General features: G+C 39.8%; 2 protein-coding genes across 8 annotated transcripts in view; one reads left to right on the top strand and one right to left on the bottom strand.

The window, feature by feature from the left end:
* Positions 1-2,116: 2,116 nt before the first annotated feature.
* Positions 2,117-7,653, bottom strand: LOC115745769 (acyl-coenzyme A oxidase 4, peroxisomal). Of its 3 annotated transcripts, none has more exons than XM_030681352.2 (13): positions 7,417-7,651; positions 6,857-6,961; positions 6,583-6,689; positions 6,338-6,415; positions 5,844-5,967; positions 5,689-5,762; positions 5,526-5,585; positions 5,270-5,379; positions 4,335-4,494; positions 3,319-3,395; positions 3,063-3,234; positions 2,880-2,972; positions 2,117-2,396 (listed from the first exon to the last, which is right to left on the bottom strand). In XM_030681352.2, the coding sequence occupies exons 1-13, from the start codon at positions 7,442-7,444 to the stop codon at positions 2,265-2,267; spliced, it is 1,320 nt and encodes a 439-aa protein (XP_030537212.1). In that variant the 5' UTR covers positions 7,445-7,651; the 3' UTR covers positions 2,117-2,264. The 3 variants fall into 3 exon arrangements, with proteins under 3 accessions (XP_030537212.1, XP_048127628.1, XP_048127629.1); XM_048271671.1 differs by lacking the exon at positions 7,417-7,651 and adding an exon at positions 7,255-7,365; XM_048271672.1 differs by having other exon boundaries at positions 2,324-2,441; positions 2,807-2,972; positions 7,417-7,653.
* A 2,523-nt stretch (positions 7,654-10,176) lies between these two features.
* Positions 10,177-20,338, top strand: part of LOC115745765 — a 12,211-nt gene continuing 2,049 nt past the window's right edge. For 3 of the 5 annotated variants that reach the window (XM_030681343.2, XM_030681342.2, XM_030681344.2), the window contains exons 1-18: positions 10,177-10,466; positions 11,231-11,361; positions 11,505-11,589; positions 12,907-12,960; positions 13,067-13,158; positions 13,266-13,369; positions 15,098-15,176; positions 16,042-16,495; positions 16,820-17,149; positions 17,243-17,443; positions 17,530-17,628; positions 17,723-17,795; positions 18,638-18,765; positions 18,858-19,152; positions 19,238-19,452; positions 19,529-19,653; positions 19,814-19,928; positions 20,192-20,247. In XM_030681343.2, coding sequence (XP_030537203.1) covers positions 10,419-10,466; positions 11,231-11,361; positions 11,505-11,589; positions 12,907-12,960; positions 13,067-13,158; positions 13,266-13,369; positions 15,098-15,176; positions 16,042-16,495; positions 16,820-17,149; positions 17,243-17,443; positions 17,530-17,628; positions 17,723-17,795; positions 18,638-18,765; positions 18,858-19,152; positions 19,238-19,452; positions 19,529-19,653; positions 19,814-19,928; positions 20,192-20,247 — 2,684 coding nt within the window. In that variant the 5' untranslated portion in view covers positions 10,177-10,418. Of the gene's footprint in view, positions 10,467-11,230; positions 11,362-11,504; positions 11,590-12,906; positions 12,961-13,066; positions 13,159-13,265; positions 13,370-15,097; positions 15,177-16,041; positions 16,496-16,819; positions 17,150-17,242; positions 17,444-17,529; positions 17,629-17,722; positions 17,796-18,637; positions 18,766-18,857; positions 19,153-19,237; positions 19,453-19,528; positions 19,654-19,813; positions 19,929-20,191; positions 20,248-20,338 lie in introns of those variants that run through there. The other 2 variants (XM_048271667.1, XM_048271668.1) reach the window with 2 other exon arrangements.

Raw genomic sequence — 20,338 nt, 5'->3', positions numbered from 1 at the left:
GTCGGTCATGTCCGGCGAGCAATCGACAAGTGCAATCTACCAAGTCGTTTTTCGTCCATCACAAGAATCAGGAATCTCAATACGGTGAAAGAAAAGCTTCACAAGGAATCACGCAGGTCGCTCGCTTATACATCCGACTGGTAGTATCACATCTCGCAACTCTTTGAAGTAATCAGTCCCTGTCGACAATGAAGGCTACAATGACCTTCAATCCAATGTCATGCATGTTCACTCCGTTTGTTAGAAAAATAATTTTCTAAAAACAATCGTCTGTATTGCTTACGAAAATAAATGAAGAAAAAATATTTTCATCGCCCACAGAAATATTTAGACATAGATTGTTGTCGATAATGCATAAAATTTTGGTTGGCAAATTACCTTAAGCGATACAAGTTACGGTTTTTGGGGAAATATTTTTCAAATCATTCGTTTTTTGCGAAACCGACGGGTCGTAATGTAAGACGTTATTATTTTCACGTGTCATATGTTTTCATGTTAACCAAGTTCATTATGCAATCGATGTCTATTAATATGAGTGGATAATCAACATTTCACACAATATTCTTTCGACACAAAGAAGATGACAAACCATGTTTTGCTTTGGCCTGTTCTAAAAAAAGAACGTGCTCTGTGCCGATGCCATATCCGCCTTTGCTGAATCAAAATCAAAGGGGCTCATATCAACTGCACCAGAAACTTCAGTCTGTCGGATAATCAGAAGGAATTGCATTGGCGAGTCCCTCTTGCCCGCAATGACCGAGGATTCATTATCTATCGTTAGGGATGAGCATGGTTCCAGGGTAAAACCAGAAACTTGAAGACCGACTGGTTCTAGATTTCGGAGCATGAAGGGTAGGTTTCAGGTTCCAAAACTTAGGGAACCTATTATGACGAGTAGGTTCCAAGTAGATGGAATCCGGAACCCGAAGTAAGTTTTTATATTTTTTTTTGGCATATGTCTTTGTGTCATCCCACGACATTTTATGGTGTCCAATGATGAGTGTGTAATCCAAAACTGCTATATCATTGAAACTTTTACTTTGTTAATGTTTTATATTTTTAGTATGTCCGAATATGAGTTGTGATCGGTAGATTTTAACAACTGATGGTGGTCATCAAATGTGATTATTCACTGCAATCGTTCAACTAAAAATACATGTAGAACCTAGGTGGAACCCGAAACCGACCCCGAAATCACCGACGAAATAGGTTCTAAATTTCAAGATATGCGGGATAGGTTCCATGTTCCGAAAAATGAGGAACTTGTATAGACGAATAGGTTTCGAGCGTCCGGTGAAACCCGTAATGAACCTAGAACCGCTCACCCTATCCATCATAGTCCATGAGTGGTGAAAATTGCCCAAAAAGTTTTAAAACTATTGCATTTTTGATAATTTGGTTCTAAATATTTTCACGTTTTGCCAATTAAATCTATCCAATCAATTTTTAGTGAAAATTACTGATGTGAATGCGAGCCTTCTTACATGGTAGGATGGCTGGCATGTTATCTCAGAACCGTGTGATTCTGGGACATTTTCACCCTTGTCGGGTGCCCCATCAGCACGTCATATACAAGTGTACGACAGACGACCTGCCAATCTATTAAGGTATAGGGTCCCCATGTTGCCTATTTACAGCAAACACATGAAGTGGCTATGCCGTCTCAATTGGCTTGTACTTCAGCCATCAGTCCAGTGCTTTTGGTTCTCTTTAGTTTCTGTCCTCAGATCAGTTGGCAAAGCTGATGTGATTCTTCCACTTCTTCCTGGCCGAGGTTTGCTCGAACTCGAACAACCAACACGCAATTTTTTTGGTGATTCAGCTCGATGCCACTAGTTCAAAACTTGAAAGGATATTGCAATTTTGGATTCATCAAGGCAAAACGAGTAGATCAGAGCAATTCACACGCCATCTTCTCAGGAAACAAATCATGAGTGGGCAATACAGGTGTTTGATGACCGAGAAATCTTCAAAGAATAAGGAAGAAGATTTACCCGACCAGTTTGAAACAACTCCCACCCGACGTAGGCGATGGCCCTCGAACCAAGCGCACGTACCTAATGTGATTTTTAAGTCCTCAATAGTCTTGATATGCCGTGCATTTTATGACAGTATGTAAACAGTAAACACCTGCATTACTTATATATACTCCCGTCTGAATGATCAAGACTGTTTATTACAAATTTTTCAGGTTTATCATGGTCTTGGATTACCGCATGAACAAGCAAACCCTGTAGAAGGTTACACGGAAGGTATTTACTCTGTTACAGGCGACTTCTTTGACGCAATGCAGCTGGCTTGAAGCTGGCCAAACCTGTGATTTCCCTGCCGGTGACCAAGCTGTTGATATCATAAGTGCCTTCATAGGTGTAGATCGGTTCCAGATCGCAGAATGCCTGCAGGACGATCAAAACAAATTTTATTTAAGAGGAAAAATCCACCTTCCAAGACGGTATATTATATCCATGTCCACTAAATGTTCATGCTCAAAGGAACTAGAAACAATTTCCATGATCATGAATTAATTAGCACTGCACTTGCGAGGCATCCTACATAAATAGCAACAAACTTCAATTTATGCATTGCATGGATACAGTATTTCAAACCATTGGCAACCACTAGGCCTCCAAAATTCACATGCTCTGGACCTTATAATTCACTCACCAGGTGATCTAGTAGTTTCAGATATAAGGAGAACTGGCAACAAAGTTATCCGATGCAGACTGTACTGAATGATAACAGCACATAATTTATTTTTAAAAGCCCAATATTACAACAATTGAAAGATGAAAATCCATTGCGCCATCTTATATAAGTTAAGAAGGCTGCCCATTTTGCCGTACTATGCAGAAACTTCAGAATTGAGAAGCAGAACAAACCTTTGCAACCAAAAAATCAGACAAGATCCCGTTGCCGCCAAGCAACTCTCTGCCCAAAGCTACTGTTTCCCGTGCCCTCGCAGTGATCCACGACTGAAGATGTAAAGTTATCCACAAGCCAATTTAACTGCATGGTGAATTTACCAGATATATAGTACATAGCAGGAAAGAATTGGGTTTTACCTTTCCCAAACTAGCATGGCCGGGGGTCATTTTACCACTTTCATAGAGTTTGCAAAGGCGCCAACCAACGAGAAACATAGCTTGAACATTTCCCAACATCTGGACGAGTTTCTGTTGGTTTATTTGGAAAGCGGCCAGTGGTGCACCAAACTGCTTCCTCTCCTTCAAATACCTTTGAATCATTCACAAACAGTCAGGTAAGTCATTTGAATTCCATACCCAAGTATCTAAAGAAAAAAAGCCATGTGGTTTGCACCTGTGACAAATGTCATATACTCCCATCGAAATTCCAATGGGCTGCCAAGCAACCATAACACGTGAAACTGCAAGCACCTGTTTCACATAGTAATATGCACATTTAGATTCTGCAAACTCTAAAAGTTGAAAAAGATGAACTAACAAATGGACACACTTAAACAGAGGTAAGAGAACCCAAGCACTTGTACAGTACATGAAACAAGCTTAGAAGGCGTCAATATGTATAAATAAAGGGCCAAAATTTAGCATTTCCAAAATATTATCCTTCAGAGAAGTAATTCTGTCTCATCTTCTAGTAAAACGTCATTATCCGTTCACAATGAGAAAAGCCAAAAGATATGTGTAGAACATGAATCCTCAATGCATGGTTCTCACGAGATCAGATTGAAAGACCACAAAATCACCATTACCATACCATGCAATTGTGATCACAAGAGACACAGGGCCGATCTACATCACTTACATTACATGGGACGCGACGGATAAGCTGGAAAAAGCACCTCAAGCTCTCATTTTGATTGTGTTTGCATAATCTATACAGGGAAACCCAGTCCACAAACTCGCTTGGAAATTCAACTCAACTAGTAATCCATTTCCTGTCAATTAAGGTTATTGAACCTATAGAACATGCTGTAAATAGCCAGTGAATGTGATTATTAAACACACCAACTGCAAAATTTGATGAACGATAATGTCATTATTCAGGTGTGCATTAGCGTTAAGTCCTCTAACTACAGTGAAAGGGCAAGGAGGTTTTTGGCAACTTTCCCAAGGCAATATAGGTGCCGCACTTTTAAGGGAGAAAGACATGAGCTCAAACCTAATTCACAAAAGCATTGTATGTGGCAGAAATGCCAGCAAGCCAGCAATATTTCTGCCTAATGCCATCTCAAGATGCGTTGACAACAACGTACTGTAGCTAAATTGGCGCTAAGAAATCTCCACCTTCAAATTGACTTAAAAGCACATCATCATGCCGAATATCTAGTACCAACAAAAATGGCGACCTTGTACCTTGTTCGTATCCTGGAATGAATTGACACCAGGCAACCTATCATTGTCAGGGACAAAGACTTTCTTCAGGATGATATCTCCATTCTGGACAATGCGCAGGCCAATTTTATTTTCCATTTTTCTAGCTGATAATCCAGGAGCATTTTTCTTTGCTATATATCTGCAGCGCAAACAACCTTCTGTAAATCTCCACACCTGGAGAATATGTATGCTGATAAAAATCCATCGAAAGAGTATCATATCGGTATCTGGAGGATGAGAACAGACCACTGACTATTGAAGTAAGATCCTAGTAATTATCCTGTTATAGATTCATTAATCCCTTGATCCCAGCACGATTGATCCTCACCAATCAAGATGGAAGATTCTGCTGTGACATTCTTACCTATTTCTAAAATATAAATCAATGTGCCTTCCACCGCTTTTTGTGGTAAGAGAGACAAGAGGAGAGGGGGAAGAAGGGGGGAGGGGCTTGGTTTACACGATCTAAAATGCTCAACTAATAGGTATATATCTGCATTGAGCAAATCACATATGCTTTCACAATCCAGTTGTGCAAAAAACAGAAAAAGGTCTACGATCGAAACCTCAATCAAACATCTTCTATGATGCTCTAACAGTTGTTCACTACCTGCATTACCCTGCCTGTGCGAGAGAAGATGACTATGTCCTTTTCCTCTTCTGCTTCTTTTCTTTAGGGATTAACAAGAAGAGCCATACAGAACAGAGCAAAAAATTGTGTGAACACGCGAATAGAATATACTACTTCCAACCTATATTCAAAGCAAACCAAAACCCACACAAATGCAAACTCATTTAGCAAAATCCCTGCTAATCAAATGCATGCACGAAGGAAACTTCAGTGTTGGCTGGACAAGCAAGCATCTGGCATCCTAGATGCAATGACATCCTAAATGCAAACTCATTTAGTATACCCATTTATTTGATTCGTTGAAGTATTTCTAGCAAAAATGACCAGCAAGTCCGCAAAGGTACTATTCCCAATCCAGCGCTTTTGGCCTTCGAGAATCCATCCTCCTTCCACCTGTGAGAGAGCCATGAGAAGTAAAACAAAATTCTTCAAATTTCATAAGGTTCTTTGTTTTTTAAACATTTAATTATTCATAGAGCTGTTCTCTCTTGATTGGTGTTTTTCTAGATATCGGAAGTATACTGGGGGGAAAACCATACCTTTGTAGCTGATGTTTTCAAAGCACTTGCATCACTTCCATAATCGGGTTCTGTCAAAGCCTAAGGATAAGAAAAGAAAAATCAAACAGCTAGACTTCGGAAGAAAATAGTTTCAAAATATAATGATGAGAAGCGCTGCAGATCTAAGAGTCAGTCTACTTACCCAGCAAGCAACAGTATCAAATTTCGCCAAAGAAGGTAGGTATTTCTGCTTCTGTTCCTCTGAACCACATAATGCTACACTTGATAGTCAATTCAACAAGAATTAGCATTAACACCTTGTAATAAACCCCCTCAAATAGAAGATCAAGTCCTTACCGATAGTGAGCATTGCCAAAGAAGAGTGAACCAAAATAAATGTAGAACAGCTCGCATCCACCCTAGCAACTTCAGCCGTCGAAATAGCACTTCCAATAATGGAGAGACCAGGGCAACCATAACCCTAATTACCCGAAACAAGTCAAGTAGGAGTCACCATAAAACAATATCAAGCAGCAATGGGACTGATTCTTCAAGGTTCACTGAATTATGGTGCATGACATAAATGGCAGCAGCTAAATATTCAATCCAAGTGAACTGCATACATCATATATAGACATTGGCCAAGATGTGTTACGTGGCAAATGAAGTCGACAGTCATGCATTACAAGATACTTGTCATTATACACTAAATGTTCATGGCCAAATGCTTTCTACAAATATCATCATATTGTGAGATATAATAAGAAACAACATACTGGATTTTTTTTAACAAGACTTTTCATCTGCTTATAACTGCCAGGACCAGATCTATTGACAAAGCAGAAAAGTACCTTAATAGTGCCACCAGCAATATGAAGGCCACCAAGCTTTGGAACAATATGAAATGGGAATTCTGCCTTCTCCCAATACTGAAGGTGAAAAAGTCAATATAAAACTTGTCCAAACAAAGTATAAGAAATCAGACAACATCGAGTATCAAGTGATAGTGACAATGGTTAAAGTTCAATATTCTGGCATGACTAGGCACCGCAACCACATTTTAGATGCTAATAAGAACAATATTCAGGAACCATACCTTTGCCATGATCGGAGCAACTTCCTTTTCCATACATTCTCTAACTTTCTTCCGGATAGCTAGCTCCTCAGGAGTCAATAAGTCATCAAAATGGTAATAATCTGATGCTGAAGCGCATAAATGTGAAAGAAGAATCGTAAGGGAAAGAAGTATTTCTTGCATGGACCCCAGAAAGGGACTGAGCTTAGCAGCATGTCTACAATTTACTTCAGAGTCTTATCTAAGCCATGCTATGGACTAAACAATAGGGCAGCAAAACAACAATCTTTCTTACTGCAAGGAGGGAAAACAGAAGCTGGAGTTGCTTGAGGAAATCCAACCGAAACATCCAATCCCGGTAAACCAAAATAAGAACTCCTCGCCTTGTTTTCCAGATCATCTGCAAGGATGATATCAAATTGAAATCATCAGAATCGAACTAATCCATGCAACCCACATGTATGATTCGCATAATGGATACACTGAGCATAAACATCAACATCAAAGGAAGCGTCTAAACGATTCGCAGCTCATGATAATGAGAGCTCAATCCATTGAACCCCACAAGACTTGTCAGATACTTGCCGTTCTCATCAATCCAATCAATACAAACTCCATGCCTAATTCCATCGACTCCAACACACTCAAACCAAGATAAAAAGAGAGAGAAAGAGGGAGGGTTTAATCAATAACCCAGATACTCCTTTTCCATCAAATGAATCTTGCACGCACATAGATCAACAGAGCCTCGAAAATTGCAGACACCCAAGAGTGTGACATCTAAAATTAACCGAACCCGACAGAGCTTTGATCCTGCAAAGAGCCGGACCAAGCTAACAATTAGCTAAGACCCACCTGGTTTCGCTGGCGTGTGAACAGTCATCGTGAGGCAGAGTCGGACCACGGATCTACGAGAAGGCAGAGAGAGAGAGAGAGAGAGGAAACTGTTACTTGATTTTCTTCGACTGGTAATAGGCCTCTCGAGATCGACAGGAGCTTGCTAGGCTACTCTGAAAGTTCATCTAATGAAGACAAATGACGATGACGATGACGATGACGATGACGATGAGCTGGACGTTGCTTCGGATAGAGAAGATGGATAGACTGGGCACTAACATTTAGGCGGGTCAAGATAGGGTAAATAATTAAATACTTAATCATTAACAGTATACCCTACACGTATACCCCAAAAAAAAACTTTAAATTTAATTTTATCAATTTAATTCTAAAATTTTTTACATAATAAGTACCTTAAAAGTCCTAAAATTTATCATGAAAATATAATTAAATTAAAAAAATTTCAAAATGCAACTACCCTTAAAAATTATTTAATTAGTGAAACCAAGTCTTTTAATAGGTCGTACTTTTTGAAATTTTTAGGACTTGATTATATCTTCGTAGCAAATTTTAGGATTTGATTGCACATTTTGAAAGTTTATGACTTAATTAAACTTTCGTGACATGTCTTAGGATTGGTTTACACATTTTGAAAGTTTTATGACTTAATTGCACTTTTGTGATAAGTTTTAAGGACTTCCAATACACTTAAACTTATTTTTATTTTACTAATCAAGTACTAAACCTTTTTACATTTTGCCAATTTAGTTTATCCGGACAATTTTGATCGGAAATTGGTTGATATAGGCACCGGCTATCTTACGTGGCACAACCGCATTGAGTTGGATAATTTTTAATGTTTTTTAGTTTTACTTTTCTGTTTCTTTTTTTCTTTTCTTTTTTTAGCTCAAAGGGTCGGCGAGGCAGCCTGTCACTAAGGGAGGGGTTGCGACCCCAGTCGGCTCCTTGGCAAGGGCCATGAAGCCCGCATTGGCCTAGGGCAAAGATCGCGGCTCTTGCTGGATTTAGCGACGGGAGGGTGTGGCGGCTCTCGCACAAGCCATCGCCGAGCACATCGAGGGCTCACGACGTCCTCATCGGCCTCAAAGAGGAGCAATGACCCCTTGCCCACAAGGGTCGTCAGCCCTCGATCAATGCCACCGGCCCTCTAAATCAAAAAAGGAAAATAAAATAAAATAAAATAAAATAAAAATGTAAGAAATTCAAGAAAATATCATTAAAAAATTGTCTAAGTCAATCGGTGATTTCCAACCAAAATTGGCTGAATGGATTCAATTGATAGAATTAACTTGTTTATGATTAAATTGGTAAAAGTGCAATAAATTTAGGACTTTTGGAACACTTTTCCCGATCTATGAGTAACATTTTCTTTTATGACAATGACAATTTGCCAAATATTCGTGGTCCCCGAACTTTGATCAAATATGCAACGTGGTCCATAATTTTTAATCTGCTCAACGTAATCCTTCAATTTTGTTTCAATGTGTAATGTCGTTCTAGAATTTTTAATTTTTTTCAACGTCACCTCTAAATTTTTGGTTTATATTCAATCTAGTCCCCGAACTATGTGAAAATATTTGACGTTGTCTTTGAACTAGATTTAATGAAAAATTCATGGACTAAATTGAATAAGTATCAAAAGTTCATGGACTATTTATGTCATTTTTCTGCCTGTAAAAGCTGCGTCACCCCTTTTTCCGGCTGAACCTTATCTAGAAAAGCAGTACCAAACGTATTTTATTCTAATCCACTTTACAGCGATAAAAACAGTATCTAGCTTTTGCGAGTCAGGCTTCGATGGTTTCATGACTTGACATCGTGCTAAAGAGAGCGTACGGACCTAGACCGGCAGAAGAGGTAATAGGATTACCCAAAGGCATTCACGGGAGACCAGCTAATAAAAGCAGCCATAAGACTCTCTTTTCCGTTCCAGAGTTTTTATGTGTTTCTTTGCGAGCCTTTGATCACTCCACAACTTGGAAGAAGGCCTTAATGGCGCAGGGGAGAAAAAGTGTCGGCGGCGTCGGCAATTTGGATTACTTACAATGCCTTCCTTCGTTGGCTCTTTTTTTTTTTTAACGTTCATGCTGCGTGCTGAAGTGCTCTGTTTCTTGCTCTGTAGCTATTCGGGTTCTGGGGATGAACTTCTTCTAGGATATACGCTTACCTTTGACTCAGACGAAAGCAAGGACACGTCGGTCGTAGAAACTTCGGCATCTCTCGAGTGCGTAATGTGAAGTTTGTCTTTGAGTCAGACCTTACTCCTTGTTGGGCCTGAACTTCTCGAACTTGAGTCAGTCCGTCGATCAGAGAGAAGATGTTGATTTGCGCATAGTTCATGGCCAATCCATTACCACCAGCAGAGATTTTGGACATTGGTCAAGTTAACTCCCTCAAAGCGAACTCCCTGTTCTGCACTTCACCGGGCAGGAGACGGTGAGCTTCGAGCCGGCGGTCACGGGCCCGGTCGCCTCTGGCGGAGGAGGACGAAGACGAGCTCGAGCACAAGGAGAGACACCCCGCCCCACCCGCCCTGCGATCCTATCGGGTTCAGAGCACCGACCGAGGTTGCGGTGGCCACGTCGGCCGTCGCCCACTCAACCGGTTGGAACCGAGACAGGTGAAGGAGAGGGCAGGTAACGAATCGGAGAGCCGGCGGCGGAGGCGGAGAGACACCTTTGGATGGAGGAAGACCTTACGTTCTTTGAAAGGAGAAAAGAGAAAGTGAAGAGCGTGTGGGGGGGAGAGGGAACAAGTGCACACGTGGCGACCAATGAATGGACTGGACTTTGCTGACGTGGCGGCCGGACCACCCAATGTTGGGTTGATTTTCTCGGGACAAAAGGAGTTGTTGGAGCTGCAACCAATCCAACGAGGCGTTCCTCGAAACGATCATAAACCCCCGAGCAACTCCAACATCGTCTCCATTTCAAGACCAAATTTCAAATCCTGAAACGAGAAAACCTTCGGAATCTCCTAATTTTGCTGCCCGATTCGCCATGTTCGCGAAGCGACTGTTCGAGAAAGCGATTCACAGTCCTTCCCAGGTTTTTTTCTCTCTCTCTCTCTCTCTGCTTTTCTTGGCTTGTTCGTTTTTGTCTCGGCATTCCACTTCATTGCAGCTTTTCGCTACCGGCCGATAGCAGCCTTTGTCGTAGCTTCGGGGTGATTCTCCCTTTTTTTTTCGGAGTTATTCTTGCACTAGCGAATGGCGATGACTTGCCGTGTTGAAAGGATCTCGCGTCTTGTCTACTTTGTTTACATGCTCTGTTCATACACGTTGTCACCCTCCACCTCACACAGTTTAAGCAGTTTAAGCAATGGGTTCGGACCTTTTTAACATAGTATCGGTTTCACTCCAAGTATGTGGGTCAATTCCGTGTGCCATCTTAGTCCGATTTGCATGTGAGATGGGTACTAGTTTGTCCACAGGGAGGGTTTATACGCTCTTTATATACTTGACACACTTTCTCCCGCCTGCTAACAGTTTAAGGTTTTGGGTTGGGTTTTTAACATGCGGATTGATTTGGGGACTGATATACACTTCCGATGCCAGTTTAGTGACAAGTGGCACGTGACTGTTGAGCTGTGATTGAGGAATGCAGTGTTTGCATATGGAGCTGAAGTGATTTGGAGACATTTTGCGTGTTACTGATAGCTCAAGATGTGCAATCACACTCTGTTGTGGTTGCCAAATTTCATTAGAGCGTTGATCTTGTGTGGTCGTTCGCATTCCTTCTCTTTTTGTCATTCTTGTTTGGTGATTTTTGGTGTGAGATGGCTTGATTAATGGAAGAGAATACTTACGCAGGGGGACGCACAGCATGACAATTCAGTATGGAAGGATTTGGATTTGCGCGTTTATGTCCACTATGGGGTCCCCTCCACAGCTTCAATTCTTGCTTTTGACCCCATTCAGCGCCTTTTGGCGATCGGTACCCTGTAAGTTGAATGCTGCTGTTTTCTCTTGATGGAAGTCTTGAAAGAGTTTATAATCTCCTCCATTATGTGGCAACTTAAACCATGTGGACTGCAGAACTGAACATGCAGTTTTGAACTTCTGTACGTTCATATTCTTGTTGCAGAGATGGCAGGATCAAAGTGATAGGTGGTGATGGCATTGAAGGACTTTTCGTATCTCCTAGACAAGTTCCTATCAAACACTTAGAGGTTTGTCTCTTCCTCATGAAATGCAGATTCCCGTTGCTATTTTCCATGCTCTGGTTTTGACTTTGAAGAGTGAATGCATATGTTAATGAACCTTTCAAAAATGTTTTCTATTCAGATATTTTGGTTTTCAGTTTATTATATGAAAAGGCCGATGTCCAGTGCTTTTTAAGCAAAAATTGATAGGAGTATACAAGTTACTGCTTCTTTTCTTGACAGCATAATGAGCACCATGCATGAGTGAAATCTGGTAAAAGTTACTGAGTCAAAGAGTGCCTGGTATCAAATGCTTGGGCTTCTCTCTATCTCCATTGACAAGTATGCTAAGAGCAATTTCTTCGAGCCACAGCTAGAATAGAACTGGGCAATCTACGTGATGTGGGTCTGAGAATTGAGTACTTGTAGATGTAGAAGAGCTCTGATGTCAAATGACTTAAAATGTCTTGGTCCTATGCTCTTGTTATCCAATTTACCACATTCCTTATTCTAGTGCGGACTAAAAAGAAACACCATGTTGTTAGGAGGGAGTGATTTCCATTCAACAATATTGAGCAGTATTAATGGGTGAAAGATTTCGACTGCTTTTTCCCTGAAGAAACATAGCTTTTACATGTCTATTTTGTTTTGTTTTTTTGTTTTTTTTGGGTTGGGGGTTTTTTGGGGGGGGGTGAGATTGTCTCATGAGGTTTTGATACATGATGGATGACTATGGAATATAGCATTTCTTTAGCTTTCTTCTTTATAAACTTCATACTTTAAAGACAGTACATTATTAATCAATTAAGTTCTGTGTGGAAATAATCTTGGAATGTATTTCCGCTCTTTGCGGCTTATTTCAACTGCAAATCTGGGTCATCATCTATTAAAGTCTAGAATTTCGGATGTATATTTAACTATCCATGTAGCTGCGGACATATGTGGTTGCTGCCTTTGATTCTCTTTCTTTTGTTTCGCATTTTCTAGGTGTTACTTATGGCATTGTTTCATTCGAGCTGCCATGTGATGGCTTTCTTTGTTCAATACACATATAGAGTGATATGTACTTTTTAGATTATATGATTTTGTTTAGGATGGTTTAGCTTGAAGTAAGGAGCTTTTTGGTCGTAATTTAAACTGACACTTAGATAAAATGATTAAAAAGCTATGGGAAATTGATCTCTTATTTTGCAGTGGCATGGTTGCAGTGTTGGTCTTGTAGTGTATGCTTTGTCTGCTAGGGGGAAGTAGAACTTTGTTTTGCTGCACATGCTTGTGTAGCACTTAGATATCCCCTTCAAATTTCCTTTACCCAGGACTAACTGTTAACCTGTTTTCTGACAGTTCCTGAGGAACCAGGGAATCTTAGTCAGTATCTCGAATGACAACTACATCCAGGCATGAACCAACAGGGGCTTAGGCTTCGTCTTTGGGACTTCTGAATTAGGATAAATAGAGTATAATAAAGAAAAAAATTTCATTGTATCGATGCCATTCTTTATAGGTTTGGAATCTGGAGAGCAGGAGCCTAGCTTCTTGTTTACAATGGGAGTCAAACGTTACAGCTTTTTCTGTAATTGCAGGCTCCAACTTCATGTAAGATTGTGCAGTAATTTTATCTGTTCCTTATTTCATTCCAACTGATTTGCAAGAGAATAGGTTGTAAATGCTTCAAGTTACTGCTACTTTATCATCACGTGCAGCTATGTTGGTGATGAGCATGGTTTGCTTTCTGTACTGAAGTGCGATGCCGAAAGTGGAGAACTTTGTCAGTTGCCTTATCACATTCCTGCAACTTCTATAAGCAGTAACCCCTCCTTCCCTTTCTAAATGGTCAGTCTATTGCAGTTTTTCCATAATTGACGAGAATTTCTAAATTTACTGATCTAGAACTTTGTGAAATCAAATTGTTCCTGGGAGAGATAGAAGAGTAGTTTACGGGTTGGGTAAGCATGCGGGGAAATGTACAACGTTTGCATCCGGCTCTTTGAAACCAACTTTTCTTAGAGCTGCTGAACCTTCGTTAGCCGAACTTGCAACACCTTGGCCTGAAACTGATAGGAAGGACTAGCCCCTTTCAAGACAGTGAAGATTTTGGAAGCAGAGTGGGAGCTAGTTAGTTAGTAGAGAGCTCTTGGGGACCGGCCATTGAGCTAGATTCGGGTATTTCCATTCCAAGTACCAGAGCAGGGAAGGCACAGACCGAAACAGTGCTTTAACCCTAGATGTCTAGTCAACTGCTGCACCGGTGGTCCTGCTTATGTGGTCAAATCTGTACGTTCTAAGAAGTAATATTTGAATAGCAATCTTATTGGTTTCAGAAGTATCATACTAAATCCCATCCATCGAATCACTTATTTTGATAAAGACGAGACATCTAGGTCGTACAAGTAAAGAGATCTATTCATTGATAAGAAAAGAGGAAAAATCTGAACAGTTTACCGTGGGCATGATAACTGCTACATCAAAGGTGCGTCCTTTCCGTTTCTTCTCATACTAGTGAAAGGTCCTCTCAATGCTCTAACGCCCACACCGGCGAGCAAGAATCAAATAAACCAAATGGATCCATATCCATAAAAAAAAATATATCTATATGTTAATAGTATCCACACATATGTTGCTGATGACACTGTTAAATGGTGTCTTGAGTAAACTCATCACGAAGCTGATGATAATTAGCAGTATCTGCTGATGGCCTAATTCTCATGCCATTGCCTTTAACCCACCTGGGAACAATTCTTTTGGGATGCTGCTACAAATAGGATTTTCAATATTGTTTTTTTTCTCACATGCATGTGGTTATGACTTTCTTTTAATTAGAAATTACTCTTAGGAAACACTTGCCTGGATTTAATACATGTACCATCAGAAGAATATTTGGTGGTGCTCATGTCATGTATCTTTAGACTGTTTTACATCTTATGGAGCATCGCATGTTGACAACCAGTTTCCAATTCCTTTTGTAGGCACCTTGAGAACTATTTCCATTAGCTACCTAAGGAATATGAATAGGTTGAATCTTAGGTTGATAATGAGTTGTATGCTCTCGTTCTTCTGCAACAAATTGAAAATTTCTCAAATAAGGTTTCAAAGTCGTATAACCCTTGTGCTAAATCACTTAGGTTGTTAAAATGCTTATTTACAAGTTGAGTACTGTAGTAACCAGACATTACATATGAAATATCAGATGTGGACATAACCACTCAGAGTACAGCTGGATGACGAACAGGAGTGACAGATAATGACAATAAAAAGGAGTGCCAAGATCTGAATCCTCGACCCTAAGCTTTGACGCCATTTGAATTAACAGTTCTCCTAAAAGCTTAAGCTGTCAGGAAAGTTGTAGACAATATTAATAGATTGATACTGTTGTAGAACTTTGAGTTAGATCTCTACGAGTTTGGAGCATATTCAAAGAGTACAGTTGAGCATATTCAAAGAGCACCTCTGTTTGGAACTTCCTTTCGTTCATAGAATTTTCATAATAATATGGTTATGCTCAGACAGTGATTTAGTTCCTTTGTTCTCTTTGCAGAAGTTTTAGAAATTTCATTTCCAGACGATCATCATCCGATTGTTGGAGTTCTCCACCAACCATGTCTATCTGGGGATAGGTAAGATCAATGAATTTTAGTCATCTACAACTCTCTTCATTTATTATATCACCCTGTATGTGAGGCTTTGTTGTTATTTTGTTGTTGCTGATCCAACAATCTTTTTGAAACAATCTTGTTCTTAATTTAGGTTGAGCTGATTTGGTCATAGCTTTGGTTTGCAGATAGTAGGCACATTGTGCTTGCTGTCATCCTAAGAACGCATGTGTCGCCAGTTGGACAATTCTCAGATCTGGATGTGCGCTGCTAACAAATGCAGTAGTCATCCCTTTACCATAGGTGTTGTTATGCGAACGCTTTATACTCCCTGAAGTTGTATGCTGAAGGCATGATCGAATTTCTGTCTTCAAGGAATTCAATTCTGTCAGATTGACTTCCATGGATCCATTCTGTTCCCGCTCTGGAACATTTTGTTCACATAATCTCTTCTGAATTTAACCATCAAAATACTGAATGAATAACGTGCTGCCATCCTAACAGGACAGACCATATTTTTCTCAAGCCGTATTTGTTGGATTTCCAATTGGTGTGGAGTGAAATATCTTTTCCAGAAAACTCTACCGATAGCTCATTCAAGAGCTACAAATATACTAATTTACTTAATCTTATATTGGATTATACATTCTCATTCTTCCTTCTATGTCCTTAGACGTGAGTCACAGGTTACTCTTGGCAGTCATATCCACAAACCAAAAGAATCCATGTTTTTATTGTCCTTGTGTGAATTTTCATGTCCTGATGTTTGCATGGACCTGGTCAAGATGTCATCATTTTAGCATTATTGAGTAATTATGTGATGGATTTTGATATGTGTGATCGTCTGCATTAATACAGAGTTTTTATTTATTATATTTTTTTCTTGCAGAGTACTTATTGCATATGAGTGTGGGCTGCTTATTCTTTGGGATGTTTCCAAAGGTCGGATTCTTTTCACTGGAGGGGGTAAAGATCTCTGTTTGAAGGATGGATCTTTCAGTTCTGCTTTCAAAAAGGATAATCTTTCAGAGGATACATCTGGATACTATCTTGGGGAGAAAGAAATCAGTGCTCTATGTTGGGCATCTTGTGATGGGTCTATTGCTGCTGTGGGATACGTAGATGGAGATATTTTGTTCTGGAAAACATCATCTTCTTCCGTCGATAAAGCCCCGGGTGCCAATTTACCTTCAAGTGACGTTGTTAGGCTGCGATTGTCATCTGAGGAGAGGAGACTCCCTGTCATTGTCTTGCAGTGGTTTCCAACCAAGAAATCTCACAACTATAATGGCCTTCTCTTCGCCTATGGTGGTGATCAGATAGGGGCTGACGAAGTTTTGACAGTACGACATAACTTATCATAGCCTATTTCGCTGTTAATTCTCATTTTATGGTTACTCAATAAACTTAAAATAGGATATCCATGAACATGTTGATGTGCTTCAGATGGATCAAATTTGAAATACTCTACAAAACATTTGCCTCGAAGGCAACTCGCTATATTATCACAATTTGTATGTTTGGTTTGTCCTATTTCTCACCAGCTATGGTTATCACATTACTAAGATTAGCCTTAATCAGGCGATTAATCAATGCAGCTGCTTGTTTGAACCCTTGAAATCTTGTCGTTGTTGATTATGCTCTTACAATTTCAGCTACTGCTTCAGGTTTTAAATCTTGAATGGTCATCGGGGGCAGAAACTCTGAGATGTATTGGGCGTGTTGATCTCACCTTAGCTGGCTCTTTTGCGGATATGATTTTGTTACCAAGTGTTGGAGCAGGGGGTAATCTTAGTGTTGATCTTCTTTTATTGACCTGTCCTGGGCAACTGCATTTTTTCGATGACTCCTACCTTTCTACCTTGATGTCTCAACATGAGAGAAAACCATCTGTTTCTGCTTTAGAGTTTCCTACAGTAATACCAGCAAGAAATCCATTGCTGACTTCTGCGAGGCTTTATAAGTTACCAGAATGCTCGTCAAAGGACCTCTCAAAGGTTGCATTCCTGCATGTCTCGTACCCTAGCTCACTTAATTGTACAACTAAATGTTCTTCGACACTATTATATGTCCTTGTTGTATTTATGCAGATAAGTGCAGTGGCCAAACCAGTAACTTCCGTAAATGGTATATCAGATTGGCCCTTGACTGGAGGTGTGCCTTGTCAAATATCAAATATTGAAGAGAGTGTAATTGGCAGAGTCTATATAGCTGGATATCAAGACGGATCTGTGAGGATGTGGGATGCAACACACCCTATCTTGTCTTCTATTTTTACATTGGAAGGACAAGTTAATTTCCTATTCTTATCTTCCATAATCTTAGTCTAAAGTTACTGCAAATACGCATCTTTCGAATTTAAGCTTTGAATTGCCAGGTGCAGGGTATTCAAGTGGCTGGCTTGACTGCAGCAGTTTCATCTTTAGACTTGTGTGTTTTCACACTGAATTTGGCTGTTGGCAACGAAAGTGGCTTGGTCAGAAGAACATCTTTTCCTGAAAATTCTTCTGTTCTTGTGTATTAGATTGTTTTGAATGCATAAAGCCTCACCCCCTTTTTTGCTTGTCCAGGTGCTCATATATAATCTCAAGAGTGGGACAACTGACAAAAACTTTCACTTCATAACAGACTATAGACATGAAGGTGATTTTGATATTGAGATTTATTACAAACACCATTAGTGAGAAAACCAGTTTCCATTTACAAACAACACATGCACAATGGGTATCTTCAGAGTGATATGTAACTAGCAGAAATTCAAATGACAACATGGACAATGCTTAGTTCCAAAATGGAAGTCTGCTTTATTTACTTGCAGGATACATAATGTTTATCCTTTGGATGTTGGCCATTGTTTAATGACGACCCTTGAAATCTTGCTTGACACTTCGATAATATAATTTATCCTGGGAAGAATGGGTGAAAATTGATTTTCCTTGGATATAGATTCCAAAATGTGAGCCGTCGCTTGTGGGAGTAGGTGTAGTAATTTGAACCTGAGTGTCTAAAGTGAAGCTGCGATCCCAATATGCTCTTCCCGGTAGATTTATCTTCAAGATACTGAATGCTGCTTGCAGGAAATTGGTAGGATTTGACATGACCTTCTAAATCAATGCAACCATTTGCACTGATGTTGGCTAGTGTTGCATTGCGATTGGAAATGCGGAAATAGCAACCTCTTTGAGATCAGACAAAAAGGGCTTGTATGCAACCTAGGTGGAATTTCTAGTTGCAGTAATGGCATATATTGCTTGGCAGTGTAATAGACATAGTCGTTCAAATGAGCTGAAGATAAATTGTTGTAGTCAGATGACTTTATATTGGCTAGTGAATTCACTGGATTTTTCTGGGCTCATTCTGAGAATGTCTTTTTATGGCATTTTTCCTGCAAGAGTTCCTTGTATCTGCTGGACCTTTTCCTTGTGTGATAATGTAGGATTTTCTGGACCTCTTTTTTCTAACCTAATACTGTTCAAACTTGCCAGTGCACCCTTTGCTTTCAGAAGCGGCATGCCAATGCAAAGCTGTTTTTTCTCTTTTCAGCTCTCCAGTTCAAGTACTACAGTTTGTGAATCATGCAAGCAAACTCGCCGTCGGATTTCAGTCTGGCCAAGTGAGGATCATAATGCTTGGTTATTCAAGTATACTTTTCCTTTTTTGCTTGATTTTCTTTCTTGAGAAAGCTGATTTATGTTTCTATTTCAGGTTGCAGTGCTCGACATGGGTCCACTATCAGTTCTGTTTTGCTCAGACTGTTCATGTGGTTCTCTGTCACCTGTCATTTCCATTTATTGGAGATCATCCGGTAACATTGATAATACACTGAAAAGCCAAAAGATTGCGGAAGTGAATATGCCGATGGATCGTATAGATGAGAGTGTATTTGTATTGACCAAGGATGCAAAGATTCTTATTATAGCTGGTGGTACGGGTAACCGAATCAGTTCTCGTCCACTGCTCTTGAAAAAGAAATCTACTCCAATTGCCATGTACGTTATAGGCAAGTGAAATATTTTGGTTAGTGAGATGTAAAATACATTTAGTTCAATATGATGTGCTGAAGACATAATTTTAGTTTTCTTCAGATGACAACATTTCAGTCTCTTCAGAGCTGTCAACTAAGGACACTTCGTCCAGGAAAGATGCTACTACTGAAGGCACAGTTGCAAAAGATTTACATGAGACTGCACACCTGAAATCCGCAAAAGATGCATGTTCAGCGGGGAGATTGCTGGATTCACTTTTACTGCTGTGCTATGAAGATTCCTTGCGCCTCTACTCCACAAAATCTGTGATTCAGGTCTCTTTCTATTTCTTTACTCCAGTCATTTGTCATTCTTATGTTTTCAAGCAATCTAATTGTTTAACTCACATAGGGCAATCATAAAACTAGTCGTAAAGTGAAACATGCAAAGCCTTGCTGTTGGACTTCAACTTTAAGGAAAGATGGGAAAGTTCGTGGGCTGGTCGTGCTGTACCAGACTGGAGACCTTGAAATCAGGTAATTGTGAATTTGAGTCTTGTGATCATATTCCAGAACTGGACAATACAACCTAATTTTCCCTTGGTTGTGGCTTTCTGGCTTGGTTTTTCTTTCTGTGATATGTTCTCTTCACTCAGCAATAGAGCACTCCTCACTATTCTGATTGTCAATTTGACAGATCTTTGCCTGATTTAGCTTTGGTGAAAGTAAGCTCTTTAATGGCAATTCTAAGGTGGAAGTTCCAGGCAAACATGGACAAGATGATGGCTTCTGACGGTTCACAGATTGCCCTGGTATTGCATAAATGATAGACAAGGAACCTAATCACTAGGACGAAGTTCTAGGATGTACTCATCTATCAATTGGTTTCCTGTCATATTCAATGGAAGGAGTGAAAACTGGTGCAATGCTATCTGTTCTATCATGATTTTCCAGCTAGGATGTGTGATAGACATCATTCAAGTTGATCTTCTTTAAAAGCATATTTCGTCGACTTTCCTTTGCAATCTGCATGTTGTGGTTTGTTTGAGGATTCACTTGTTATCATCTGCGATAGGCAAATGGGTGTGAATTGGCTCTCATCTCTCTTGAAGATGGTGAAGATGATCTCAGGTATTCTATGCTACTATTAAATCCAGTTTGTATACCAAAAATTTTAGTGATTAGATTTTTTATTTTATTGTTGTAAACATTTGAATTTATC

This window comes from Rhodamnia argentea, chromosome 10 (genome assembly GCF_020921035.1).
Source record: "Rhodamnia argentea isolate NSW1041297 chromosome 10, ASM2092103v1, whole genome shotgun sequence".
NCBI classification, from domain to species: Eukaryota; Viridiplantae; Streptophyta; class Magnoliopsida; order Myrtales; family Myrtaceae; genus Rhodamnia; species Rhodamnia argentea.
This window is presented reverse-complemented; position numbering and strand designations above follow the sequence as displayed.

What these genes read in the sequence shown, in the direction of transcription:
- LOC115745769 (XM_030681352.2), bottom strand. Translation starts at nt 7,444, where the DNA reads ATGACTGTTCACACGCCAGCGAAACCAG. An exon ending in TTGATACTGTTGCTTGCTGG is followed by an intron (nt 5,586 to 5,688) that starts GTAAGTAGACTG and finishes TCTTATCCTTAG; the next exon opens with GCTTTGACAGAACCCGATTA. An exon ending in TGAAAACATCAGCTACAAAG is followed by an intron (nt 5,380 to 5,525) that starts GTATGGTTTTCC and finishes GCTCTCTCACAG; the next exon opens with GTGGAAGGAGGATGGATTCT.